Below are 13,976 nucleotides of genomic sequence, written 5' to 3' on the forward strand. Positions count from 1 at the left end.
TTTGTCTTGTCCCTCCCACCTCTCCCCCACCTGTTTTCACCGAGGGGAAAAAGAAAGCCTTTCAAACCAAAATGTCGGGTTCCCCTGTCTTCTCTAGAGCAAATGAGGCATGAGCCAGCAAGCGTGGCCAGGATCTTTGTGTCCCTCCTGGGGGCCAGTGCTTTCACGCCGCTTACAGCGAGGGAGGGTACTAAACATGTCTCGGTGCTTCCAGGCGTGGGTGGCAGTAGCCCATCCCAGTAGCCACCCGGTGTCAGCAGACATTCAGCCCTCCCACCCAGCAGACTCTTCCCCTTCACGCTGGGCTAAGAAGGCCAACGCCATGATGAGGGATCCTTGTCCCATGGAAGGTGACGCTTGCACTTCTTGCATCCTCTCCTGAAGCCTCTGCCTGACCCCCTGCTGTGCTCAAAGGCGCACGGTGGGGGAGGCCCCCAGCTGCCTTCTTGTCACCCCTCCTCCACTTCCCTCCTCTGTCCCCAGTGTGTCCTATAATAAAATTGAAGAGATTAGGGTGGAAAAAAATAAAATAAAATGCTGTCTAGGTTGGGCATAGCTTTTCTTCCAAGGAACAAGCGTCTTTTAATTTCATGACTGCAGTCACCATCTGCAGTGATTTTGGAGCCCAAAAAAATAAAGTTTCTCACTGTTTCCATTGTCTCCCCATCTATTTGCCATGAAGCGATGGAACCAGATGCCATGATCTGAGTTTTCTGAATGCTGAGTTTTAAGCCAACTTTTTCACTCTCCTCTTTCACTTTCGTCAAGAAGCTCTTTAGTTCTTCTTCACTTTCTGCCAGAAGAGTGGTGTCATCTGCATATCTGAGGTTATTGATATTTCTCCTGGCAATCTGGATTCCAGCTTGTGCTTCATCCAGCCCAGCATGTCTCATGATGTACTCTGCATAGAAGTTAAATAAGCAGGGTGACAATATTAAGCCTTGACATACCCCTTTCCCAATTTGGAATCAGTCCATTGTTCCATGTCTGGTTCTAACTGTTGCTTCTTGACTTGCATACAGATTTCTCAGGAGGCAGGGAAGGTGGTCTGGTATTTCCATCTCTTAAAGAATTTTCCACAGTTTGTTGTGATCCACACAGTCAAAAGTTTTGGCATAGTCAATAAAGCAGAAGTAGATGTTTTTCTGGAACTCTCTTGCTTTTCTGATGATCCAATGGATATTGGCAGAGGCCTTTTCTAAATCCAGCTTGAACAACTGGAAGATTCTCGGTCCACGTACTGTTGAAGCCTGGCTTGGAGAATTTTGAGCATTACTTTGCTAGTGTGTGAGATGAGTGCAATTGTGCAGTAGTTTGAACATTCTTTGGCATTGCCTTTCTTTGGGATTGGAATGAAAACTGACTTTTTCCAGTCCTGTGGCCACTGCTGAGTTTTCCAGATTTGCTGGCAGCACTTTCATAGGGTCATCTTTCAGGATTTGAAATAGCTCAACTGGAATTCCAGCACTTTCACTAGCTTTCTTCATAGTGATGCTTCTTTTTTTTTTTTCATAGTGATACTTCTTAAGGCCCACTTGACTTTCCCGTTCCAGGATGTCTGTCTCTAGGTGAGTGATCATACCATTGTGGTTATCTGGGTCATTCAGATCTTTTTTGTATAGTTCTTTTGCATATTCTTGCCATCTCTTCTTAGTATCTTCTTCCTCTGTTAGATCCATACCATTTCTGTCCTTTATTGTGCCCATCTTTGCATGAAATGTTCCCTTGGTATCTCTAATTTTCTTGAAGAGATCTCTAGTCTTTCCCATTCTATTGTTTTCCTCTACTTCTTTGCACTGATCACTGAAGAAGGCTTTCTTATCTCTCCTTGATATTCTTTGGAACTCTACATCAGATGGGTATGTCTTTCCTTTTCTCCTTTGCCTTTCACTTCTCTTCTTTCCTCAGCTATTTGTAAGGCCTCCTCAGACAACCATTTTGCCTTTTTGCATTTCTTTTTCTTGGGAATGGTTTTGATCACGGCCTCCTGTATAACGCTGTGAACCTCGGTCCATAGTTCTTCAGGCACTCTGTCTATCAGATCTAATCCCTTGAATCTATTTGTCACTTCTATATAATCATAAGGGATTTGACTGAGGTCATACCTTAGTGGTCTAGTGGTCTTCCCTATTTTCTTCAATTTTAGTCTGAATTTTGCAATAAGGAGTTCATGATCGGAGCCACAGTCAGCTTCCGGTCTTCTTTTTGATGACTGTATAGAGCTTCTCCATCTTCAGCTGTAAAGAATATAATCAATCTGACTTCACTGTTGGCCATCTGGTGATGTCTATGTGTTGAGTCGTCTCTTGTGTTGTTGCCTGTAGATGTCTTTCAGTGTCATATCTTTTTGTCTTTTCATACTGTTCATGGGGTTCTCAAGGCAAGAATACTGAGTGATTTGCCATTCCCTTCTCCAGTGGACCATGTTTTGTCAGAACTCTCCACCATAACCCATCCATCTTGGGTAGCCCTACATGGCATGGTTCACAGTTTCATTGAGTTAGACAAGGCTGTGGTCCACACGTCCATTCCCATCACTTCATGGCAAATAGATGGGAAAACAATGGAAAAAGTGACAGACTTTATTTTCTTGGGCTCCAAAATCACTGCAGATGGTGACTGCAGCCATGAAATTAAAAGATGCTAGCTCCTTGGAAGAAAAGCAAAAAGCTGACCAACCTAGACAGCATATTAAAAAGCAAAGACATTACTTTACTGACAAAGCTCCACCTGGTCAAAGCCATGGCTTTTCCAGTAGTCACGTATGGGTGTGAGAGTTGGACTATAAAGTGAGCTGAACACCGAAGAATTGATGCTTTTGAGCTGTGGTGTTGGAGAAGACTCTTGAGAGTCCCTTGGACTGCAAGGAGATCAAACCAGTGAATCCTAAAGGAAATCAGTCCTGAATACTCACTGGAAGGACTGATGCTGAAGTTCCATTACTATGGCCACCTGATGTGAAGAACTGACTCATTGGAAAAGACCCTGATGCTGGGAAAGATTGAAGGCAGGCGGAGAAGGGGATGACAGAGGATGAGATGGTTGGATGGCATCACTGACTCAATGGAGTTGAGTTTGAGCGAGTTCTGGGAGTTGGTGAAGGACAGGGAAGCCTGGCGTGCTGCAGTCCATGGGGTTGCAAAGAGTCGGACGCGACTAAGCAGAGCTGAACGTGAAAAGGTGTTCAACATCGCTAATCAACACAGAAATGCAAATCAAAGCCAGCATTTCTAGTTCACTCAGGAATAACAGCTCACAAATTAGAAACCTATGAGTGTGGACCAACAGAAGCCTTAGGTTAAGAAAAACTCAGCCTGAGGACAACTCGAGGGCTTACCTCACAAGCCTTACACAGCTTGACTTGGTGCTAGAGCCTGAGACTTAAGAGTCAGACCAGTGGGGTTCAAGTCCCCGGCTGGACCATGGTGCCCTGAATGCAGAGCCAAGATGCAAATACCGCCAAGAGGAGGGAGCTGCCTGAGCTGGCAGAGAAAGGGCTTGCCGCTGTGGGCGTCCTCCATGCCATGAAGAGGGGGCCCGCCTCTCGGGGTGGAGGAAGGAGCTACTCCCTGGAAACCTGCACAGACGCAGGCAGGGCAGTGGGTGGAGGTGATGCTCTTACCCACTGGGCACTCCTTTCTCCTCGTCACTCTCATACTCTGCGAGGACCAGCTCCTCCTCCCCAGAGGCCACCTCCTCGGGCTCTGTGCCTGTGGCCAGCATCTCACTGCTGAGCCGGAGCAGACGCTCTGTTTCCTCATCTTCCTGTCTCTGTGGGGCAAAGAGAAAGAAACCTTGATGCCGGTGCCCCGCCCCCGACGAGGCAGCATCAGGCGGCCATGGCAGTGCGCCCACCACTGACATGGGCCTCGAGCGACTGGTGCCAACGCCCCAGGACCTGTCCTTCAGCTCAGGCTGCCCCACTCCCGGGGAAGGGGCCGAGGGCCCGGCTGCTCACCCCGACCAGCTGCGTGGGCGGACACAGCCCGGGCGCGGTCCCGGGGACCACACTCACCGTGCGCTTGGCCGCGAACCGGAGCTTTGCGTTGTGACGGACCTGCTGCAGGCGCTCTTCTCGCTTCTTCCTCCGGACCTGCTCCTCCTGGAGGGGGGACGCCAGAAGGGAGACTCCTGCAGGAAGCCCCGGAGCACGCCCCTTCTGGAGCCAGGGTGCCCCAGTCCAGGGCTTTTCGCCTCTGGGCAGCCTGCCCTGCCCTGCTGGCCTCGTCGGCTGCAGCATGGCCAGCAGACCCTGAGCACTGTAGAAAGGACACACTCTCCATCCAGCATGGCCCTTAAGGGGTCCGATGCCAGGGACGCCAGGTCCGTGCTGCCACTGGCAACGGTGAGGTTCCTCTCCCAGCAGTGAAAGGGAACTGCTGGTAAAGAACCCGCCTGCCGATGCAGGAGACCCGGGTTTGATCCCTGGGTCGGGAAGATCCCCTGGAAAAGGGAATGGCAACCCACTCCAGGATTCTTGTCTTGAGAACTCCATGGACAGAGGAGCTGGTGGGCTACAGTCCATGGGGTCGCACAGAGTCAGACACGACTGAATCGACTTAGCACGTACTCATGAATGCCAACCTAGAGAAAGCCTGGTGACGTCAGCTTAACACGGACAGTAAGGGCGCAGCACCAGCCACCCGGGAGGTGGCCAGAGGACACACAGCAAGGACACACGCTGTCCAGCCTTGGGATTCACCTGAAGTCACCACGGATGCCCCGTTCCCAGATCGCCCTATCTCCCATAACCCAATCTCACCTTCAATCGGTCCACCAAGTCCCTTTCTTCCTTCTTCTGCACAAACTGAGTGATCCAGTCGGGCTCTCCGGTGGCCTCTGGGGTGCCTGGGTTCCCCTGGCAGGAGGATGGGAGACCCGGGGCTGGGGCCAGCCCATCGTTCGAGGCGGGGGCTCCAGCCTCCAGCAGACGCTCCTCCTCTTGGCGTTTCTTCTGTTCAAAGTCGCGGAGCCAGGAGAGGGCCCCGCAGATGAGACTTAGGGATTTTCCCTACAGGGAGAAAAACCCCCTCAGACATAGAGGCCAAGAGACCCAGCTTCCCGAATGACCTTTCCTGTCGTAATAAAGCATCTGACATTAAGTATCAGAGGGCGCTCCAAGACCCACTTCAGAAAGGAAGAAAAGGGAAGGGAACTGGCTTTTTCCTAGAGCACAGCTAAGAACAAAAGAAAAATAAAAGCGAAATTCTTTAATTATATGTCTTCACTGTGTTCTTCAAAGAATAAAAGAGGTTTATCAAGCTACCTTTAAGTACTGCAAGCCACCACAATGAGAAGAACGGCAGAAACCGAATAAATAGCCCAGAAAATGAATTAAGGCTCCCCCCCCCAAAAAAAGGGGCACATCATGAAATCCTGGATACGACCTGCTGAGGCAGGGATGCAGTCAACATATCTGCGCAGACAGAAGGTGATCGGCCCCAGGAGTCCCAATGCTATGAAATTTTGAAGCAAACCAATTGTTCTGGAGAATACATCTATTGGTTTAAACATCAGACTTTTCCCTGGAGGTCCTTGACGTGGATTGAATTGTGTCCCCCTGACCCCGGTATCTCAGAACGTGGCCCTGCTTGAAAACAGACATCCTGAGTTAAGAGGGGGTGGGCCCTGATCCAGAGAGACAGTGTCTCAGTTGTGTCCGACCCTGTGCAACCCCACGGACTGTAGCCCGGCAAGTTTCTCTGTCCATGAAATTTCCCAGGCAAGCATACTGGAGTGGGTTTCCACTCCCTTTCACCAGGGGATCTTCCCGACCCAGGGATCGAATCCATGTCTCTTGCATCTCCTGTATCGACAGGTTCTTCACCAGCTGAGCTACCAGGGAAGCCTGTGTATAAAACAGTACCGTTGCATAATAAAAAGGGGAAATGTGGACACAGAGGCAACGAAGACAGACAATGCAAAGAGACAGGAGGAAGCTTCCTGTCCACATGCCCAGGAGAGGGGCGTGGACAGATCCTTCTCCCAGGCCCTCAGGAGGGACCTTGCCGACACCTTGATTCTGGACATCTAGTCTGCAGACTGTGAGACCATAAATTCCCACATTTACGCCACTGTCTGTGGTGTGTTCTCACGGCAGCCCAGGCAGGCAGGCAAAGAGGATGACTGTATGATGAGTTGCGATGCTGAGACACCACTGGATGGTGAAGAGAAGAACAGGTGTAAGCACACTGAAAGTGATGCAAACCTTTAAAAGACAACTACTGACTTTAAAGTTATTCAAGAGAAGAAAAAGAGACCGAAAATATGTAACTGCAGCAGGAGGGTGGGCAGAGGGAGAGGAAAGAGACGGTCAGAAAGCTCCATCTTACCTATGGCAAGAGGCCCCAGCAACCACAGCCAATAAAGCGAACAACAGCAGCATCGGCTTGTGATTTCAACATATGCAAACCAAGAGTATTTAAGAAATAGATAAGAAAGTTAAAAGCACCGGCCCAAGGAACCAAGTTTGATAAATGTGACTTTTTAAACTACACACACTGTTCTTTGATTTGACTTTAAAGAGAGGAGGACAAGGGACCTCCCTGGTGGTCCAGTGGTTGAGACTCCGTGCTTCCAAACAGGGGGGTGCAGGTTTGATCCTTGGTCGGGGAGCTAAGATCCACATGCTGCATGGCGTGGCCAAAAATAAACAGAGCTTCCCTGATGGCTCAGTGGTAAAGAGTCCGCCTGCCAGTGTAGGAGACACGGGTTCCATCCCTGATCTGGGAAGATCCCACATGATGCAGAGCAACTAAGCCCATGCACCACAGCTGCTGAGCCTGTGCTCCAGAGTCTGGGAGCTGCAACTACTGAAGCCCACATGCCTGAGAGCCCGTGCTCTGCTACAAAAGAAGCCACTGCAGTGAGAAGCCTGCACAGTGCAACTAGAGAGTAGCCCCCACTCACCACCAGCAAAAAGCCGAAGCAGCAAATGAAGACCCAGCAGAGCCAAAAATAAATACAAAAAATTATTTAAAAAATAAGGAAAGAAAAAAAGAGAGAGAGGAAAAGATGCTTCATGACATCAGGTGAGGCAGATGGTCAGACGAGGACCTGAACCTCCTCAGATCTATTTACAGGAAGTTGCTCCTGATCCCAATCAGTATATCAGTGGGTTGGGAGGGGAGAAGTCCCATGCACTGCATTTATTTATTTATTTTTGGCCACGCTGCATGGCACCTGGGATCTTAGTTCCCCAACCAGGAATCAAACCCATAACCCTGCAGTGGAAGCACAAGGGAATTCCCCACGTGCACTGGCTGTAAATGGAGGGCTGGAGACTGGCAGCAAGAAGCTGCTTTAACAACTCCTCAACCTGCACAGCATCCTCGTCCCACACAACATCCTCATCCCGCATAGCATCTTCGTGACCCACACTGTGTGAATCGGCAGGAGGGAGTCTCCCTCCCACTCACTGCGTCTGAAGGAACAAAACGGAACCAGGAGAGCAGCCCCACCTGTGTCTCCCCAGGAGAGGATGACACACTCCCGTCAGCGGATGAGACGACATGAGTCCCTTTCCTCTGTTCATTCACTCAACACACACATTACCATCCCGGGCCAACTGGGCCAAGCTCCCCAGGTGGCAGGGACACAGAGGAGAGGCCCGAAAGGTCCTCTAGGAGGTCACAGCAACACCCACACGGGCAGCCCACTGTCACACGGCACTTGCTGCAACAATAAAGTGCGAGAGAGGAGCAGGACCCCAACAGTCCTCAGTGGTCAACCTCTAACAAACCCCCTCCTTCCAGGCCAGGAAGGAAAACTGAGGGGCTCCAGACTGGGTTACTCTGGCCCTTGGTGACCCAGTTTGTGGAGAATAAACCCGTGTGTGATCTGTGAGTAAGCCAGAGTAATTTCTGTTTCTCAGTTGTGTGCTCAGAACAAGATGGACGGTTTCAGTGCTCCGAGTCGTGGTTTCTACACCATTCAAATTCTCAGGTGCCTCCAGCCTAATTTTTCTGTGACCCCGGGGCTGTGTTTAACTGTTTAATAAATAGACAGGAGTGACTTACTCAGAATGATAAATAGAAAGAATGACCTTTCTAAGCTTCACACCATGACTCTCTGTGCAGGCAGACGGGCATGCTGGCGTCCTCTGACTCGTCATCAGCGTCTCCCCAGACCTTCTCAGGCCCCCCCTGGTCATACTTACGGTGCCGGTTGGACTCTCAAATATCCCAATCTTGCCCGCCTCCAGCACCTGGTACAGCGCTGCCATAAAGTCTTTCTGGATGGCATACGGTGTGAAGGGAAACGGGAAGTGGACGCCACCAGCCTCCTGGGTCTTGTCGGCCATAATCCTGGAGGGAAAGCAAGCCAGCAGCTCTCTGATGGACAAGTACTGGCCTGAGATATCGAACAGTTCCTAAGAGCAGCCTCAGTAGTAGTTACCCACTTTCTCCCCAGGGGGGACCATTTTTGGCAAGCAAAAGTCATGCTCTCTCCAACTGTGGGCCTCCCCATGAGGCCTGGCCAGAGTCGCAGTTCATCCAGAGACACTCATCAAAACTGGACACAGGGGAACTTGGCCCAGGCAGCCCTAACAGAAACCCCTGCTGCCCCACCTGCCTGCACACCTTTCTAAGGGCCTGGAGATTTCCCCTGACGGCCTGTCATTATTTCTGCAGCCATTTCGCTTTCTTCTCCGACGCCCCGCCTCCCGGCCACGCCTCCCGGCATCCCAGGACACTGCTTTTCTCCCTCTACCGTGAAGACCTAAGAGGTCGTGATCCACAGGCAGAGCATCACAAGCATAGCTTTTCCACATGTCACACACCCACCCCTACCAGACAGGCATCTTCAGTTTGTTTCTAATTCGTCCCAGCCCCCACTTCCAGCACAAACTAGAGCCGCCCCCTAACCACGGTCCCACCTCCTTCCTGAAAGCTTTCTGCGTGGCCCTGGCCTGACCGACTGGAAGGGCGTCCCAGAACTGAGGTCGCAGCAGTGCTCTGCCTCTGCATGCCCAGGTCCAAGAAAAAGTTCTCTGTTCCATGTTTATTCCATCTTTTCCTCTTCTTCTGACCCTGGCTTCTCTGAGACAGCTTTTACACACCCTTTCTTCCTTTAATCACCATCTTCCATCCTGGCCCCCGCTCTCTCTCTTTGGAAGTCACTGCTCTGAGCTAGGTAAACAGGACCAGCTCACCTCAGTACAAATACGAATAAATCTAAATCCCATGTACACCTCTGCTACACAAGTGGCCTCAGGAAGACCAGTGACCATATTGATTCATTTATGAGGAGAGGGAGTTGCCCGGTGTTCTTCCAGTTAAAGAGTTTAGGGATAGTTAAAACAAGAACTGAGGTGGAACGATAAAAATAAGGATGACAAACCCAGGACAGTTCAATAGCAGAGGTAGGCCTGTAATCAAAAACCCACTAAAACATGGAGGGAAAGGAGACAGGCCCTAACAAACCCCAAATACCTGCCCTGTGTAAAACACTCCACAGGCCCTTCCATTTTTGTCGTCTTGTTTAATCTGCACAACATTGTAAGGATATAGTTGTTGGATCCTGACACTTACAGAAATTAAATAACTGTTCAAAGACTCAGCTCAGAAAGGAAACCCAGGGATCCAAGCCCAGGTTCACATGGCTGTTCTAGTCCAACTCATGTGTCGGCAAAAGAGAACTAGCATCAATAAAAGGGAGATTTACTAAAAAAAAAAAAAAAAAAAAAGGGAGATTTACTGAAAAGATACATACTGAGAGATTAAGAATACAGCCAATCTGGGAAATCCAAGAGCAGAAGCCATGGACAGGGTACTACTTCTTGCAGACCAGAACTGCAGAGTGGTTCAGGTTTTAAGACGGTTCCAGGAAGTCCACCAGCAATAAATGCCTTCGGATTCCCAGTTCTTCTGCTCCAACACATGCCACGTGGAGCCTGCCCAGCCTCCTCTGCTCAATCGCGGCTTCAGCTTTACCCCAACGCTGGCCTGCATGCTGCCTCTGCAGCCCCCTTAACTTCTGGCTTCAGCTCCCACTGTCAAGCAAAGTCTTCTGTTTCCTAGTTCTAAATCCCAGGAGAGAAATCTGAGCTCCCCCCACCGCCCGACCCTTTTATTTTTTACTTTTATTTTTTAATTGGCATTTAACTGGTGACCCAGACGGTAAAGACTTCACCTGCAATGAGGGAGACCTGGGTTCAATCCCTGGGTCGGGAAGATCTCCTACAGAAAGGAACGGCAACCCACTCCAGTATTCTTGCCTGGAAAATCCCATGGACAGAGGAGCCTGGTGAGTACGGTCCATGGGGTTGCAAAGAGTTGGACATGACTAAGTGACTAACACTTAACTTGTAATGACGGGAATGAGCTACATGGATACATGTATATGGATACATCTCTCTTCTCTCTTGGATATCCCTCCCAGCCCTCCTCCATCCCACCCCTCTAGGTCATCACAGAACATCAAGCTGAGCTCCCTGTGCTGAAGAGCAGCTTCCCACTATCAGTTTCACACGTGGGAGTGCATATATGTTAATCCTCATCTCCCAATTTGTCCCACTCTCCCTTCGTCCCTGCTCACCCCGTGTCCACGTGTCTGTTCTCTACATCTGCATCTCTATCCCTGCCCTGCAAATCTCCTGTCTTTAAAGATAGATCACTCGACAGCCTAGAGACCACTGGCTGAGCCATGATCTAATCAGCCTGGGCCTTCTGCCTGCCGTCCCTCTCTGCTTGGGGACCGGAGTCCTGGACATTTAGGACTCAGCTCCTCAGAGGCTTCTCACTCTATCTGCCACCCTCTAATGGTCAAACACCTCCCCTCCAAACACACACACTGCTCTTTGTCATTCTTTTATCTCATTATTTGAAACACTGTATTTTTGTTGTTCATAGCTCTCAGCACTATCTGAACTTATTTACTGTCCTCCCCCACTAGAATATAAATAGCATAAAAGGAGGAACCTTGTCTGCCTTGCTCTTCCCTGCCCCCTAGCATTCAGAACAGGTGCCCTGGCACTTAGCAGGCAATCAATAAACAGGTGATAAATGAATAGCCAGTCTGAGGTAGGGGCTGTGGGAGGGGGTTTCTGTTCTTCAGAGGGATGGGGAGAGGAGATCTATGACTTCAGTATCTAGTCCAAGGGCCAGTTCTTTGATGGTTTCAAACTGTTTTCATATAACCTCACAACCCTATGCAGTCAGGATTTTTTTTTTTTTGTCAGGATTTTTATTAGTTCTATTTCACAGTTGAAGAAACAGGGGCTCAGAAAAGTTAAGTGATTTGCTCACAATCGCTCAGCAAGGGCTTGAATCCAAGATTTTAACGTATATCTGCCTCTGAGCCGGGGCTTCCCAGGCAGCTCAGTGGTTAAAGAATCCGCCTGCCAAGCAGGAGACCTGGGCTTGATCCCTGAGTCAGGAAGATCCCCCGGAAGGAGGGAATGGCTACCCACTCTGGTATTCTTGCCTGGGCAGAGCAGCCTGGCGGGCTACAGCCTGTGGGGTCACAAGGGAGTCGGACACAACGAAGCGACTAAACAGCAGCAGCAGCCTCTGAGCTCCTGAGCTGTAGATTTCTAATCTTCCTCCCACCAGGGTAAGTAGGATGAAAAGACTTGGTTACCAAACTTTAGAATGACAACACGAAACAATAAAGAACAAAAGTAATTATTATTTCACTTCTCTGTGGGTGGTAATTAGGGATCTCATTATTCCAGGAGCAGCACAAGCTAAACCATAAGTGAAAAAAGGGTTTAGCTAAATCCAAAAATAAAGGATTCACTAAGTGCTGTTTAAAGATGTTTGGTATAACTTTTTCCAATCTCTTCAGGCTGGTTGCTTGGACATGAGGCCACACACACACAAGTTGTCCCTAGAATTCCCCACCAGTGTAAAGACACAAGGAACGGCAATCTCATGCTCACTCAATGGGTTGACACGTGAAGGCACCTCAGGTACACAGTTCAGTCGCTCAATCGTGTCCGACTCTTTGCGACCCCATGGACTGCAGCACGCCAGGCCTCCCTGTCCATCACCAACTCCCGGAGTTAACTCAAATTCATGTCCATTGAGTCGGTGATGCCATCCAGACATCTCATCCTCTGTCGTCCCCTTCCCCTCCTGCCCTCAATCTTTCCCAGCGTCAGGGTGCACACAAGTCGTCAAAGCGCTCATTTACTTCAGTCTTCGATGATCACTTATTTACCTGGGTACAAACTTGCTACAGACTGATGGTGTTCCCCCGACCCCAAATTCATGTGTTAAAAGCCCTAACCCTCATCATGAGGCTGTATCAGGAGAAAGAGCTTTTAGGGAGTCATTAATATTAAATGTGGAGAAGGAAATGGCAGCCCATTCCAGTATTCTTGCCTGGGAGATCCCATGGATAGAGGAGCCTGGTGGACTTACAGGTCATGCGGTTGCAAAGAGTCAGACACTACTGAGCGACTAACATTTTAACATTAAGTGAAGGAGGTAATTAGGATCACATGGAGTCCTAATAGTGGGGTCCTGACCTCTATAGGACTGGGGGCCTTGGACTTCCCAGCCTCTAGACCTGGGAGAGAGAAGTTCTCTGTTCAGGCCTCCCAGCCTATGGCAGCCTGAGCAGGTGAGACGCCTGTGTTCCAGGTACCATCCTACTGTTCCCCCCCTAAAGTGCTTTAACTCCACACACCTGGGAGACAACCCGGCTCTAGCCCACCTGCTGTGAATCTGGGATGGCGGGGCTGAGAGGTGCCAGCTGGCTCCAACCCCACGGCCTTGTCTTGCTTCTCTCCCACCCAGCTACACCTTCGGAGCTGTCACAAAGTGTGACGATTTAGCTGCACTTTTCACGGCACTGCCTCCCACAGTCTGGTCAATTCCATCCGTCCCAGGCCTCCTGGCTGGCCACTGCTCCACCCGGGTTCGCTGAGTGGCAGGATGGCTCTGGGGGTCAGACTGCCCAATCTGGGATCCCGCCTGTATCCCCGCTTAAGTCCACATCTCTGACTCCGTTTCCCCAGCTGCAGGGGGCAGTCAGTTCAGTCGCTCAGTCGTGTCAGACTCTGCGACCCCATGGACTGCAGCACGCCAGGCTTCCCTGCCCAACGTCAGCTCCCAGAGTTTACTCAAACTCATGTCCATCGAGTTGGCGATGACATCCAACCATCTCATCCTCTGTCGTCCCCTTCTCCTCCTGCCTTCAATCTTTCCCAGTATCAGGGTCTTTTCCAATGAGTCAGTTCTTCGCATCAGGTGGCCAAAGTATTGGAGCCAGCATCAGTCCTTCCAATGAATATTCAGACGGATTTCCTCTAGTATGGACTGGTTGGATCTCCTTGCAGTCCAAGGGACTCTGTCCCTTGCAGGGGACGGGGAACGGCGCATTCGGTGGCCCTGCAGGGACCAGCAGGTACTACCACGTGCAAAGCGCGCTCAGCACCGCCGGCGGAACCGCCTTGTAGCCGCCAGCTCACGGTCAGGTCCCGCCCCGCGGCCTCTCCCGCCCTCCCATTGGTGCCTGGCCTGTCGATCACACGGCGGCCCCGCCCCAGGACGCTTTCCCGCCACCGGCCAGTCCCGCTCCCCGGCTTATCCACCAGTCTGCCCTTTCTCATCTCGTTCCACGTCCTCGGCAACGCGCTCACCTTCCTCGTCGTCAGGGCTGCTCCGCCGAGGCCAGACCGGCGAGCAGTCCAGGCGGACGCCGCTGAACCTGAAACTCCGGCTCCTCGCCGGTGTCAGCGTCTCCCTGGGCAGCACGCCGCGCTGCACGCCCCCCGCAGCACTGCGCGTGCGCACCCCGGGCTCGGTGGGGCGGGTTCCCGTGTTGCGCCACTGCGCTTGCGCGGCCGGTTGGTCCGGGGCTCTGTCTCCATAGCCCAGTAGAGCGCCCCGCCGCTGCGCTCTGGGGTCACTGTGCGTGCGCGCTCCTTGGCTCTCCTGGTGATGGAGTTCGCGTTTGGTGTCTGCGCGTGCCCGGCGGGTTCAGCTGGGGCGGGAACCCCAGCGGAGGGATCGTGATCTGCGCTC

General features: G+C 51.1%; 1 protein-coding gene across 3 annotated transcripts in view; it reads right to left on the reverse strand.

Moving 5' to 3' along the window:
- Positions 1–13,736, reverse strand: part of DDX11 (DEAD/H-box helicase 11) — a 30,776-nt gene extending 17,040 nt beyond the window's left edge. Inside the window, exons 1-5 of one of the 3 annotated variants that reach the window (XM_043881623.1) lie at positions 13,592–13,736; positions 8,159–8,306; positions 4,763–5,011; positions 4,016–4,102; positions 3,623–3,771 (exon numbers count right to left, since the gene is read on the reverse strand). In XM_043881623.1, the coding sequence (XP_043737558.1) occupies positions 3,623–3,771; positions 4,016–4,102; positions 4,763–5,011; positions 8,159–8,302 (629 nt within the window). In that variant the 5' untranslated portion in view covers positions 8,303–8,306; positions 13,592–13,736. Of the gene's footprint in view, positions 1–3,622; positions 3,772–4,015; positions 4,103–4,762; positions 5,012–8,158; positions 8,307–8,582; positions 8,775–13,591 lie in introns of those variants that run through there. The other 2 variants (XM_043881622.1, XM_043881624.1) reach the window with 2 other exon arrangements.
- Positions 13,737–13,976: the final 240 nt, after the last annotated feature.

The sequence above is a fragment of the Cervus elaphus genome, chromosome 22, assembly GCF_910594005.1.
Source record: "Cervus elaphus chromosome 22, mCerEla1.1, whole genome shotgun sequence".
Lineage (NCBI taxonomy): Eukaryota > Metazoa > Chordata > Mammalia > Artiodactyla > Cervidae > Cervus > Cervus elaphus.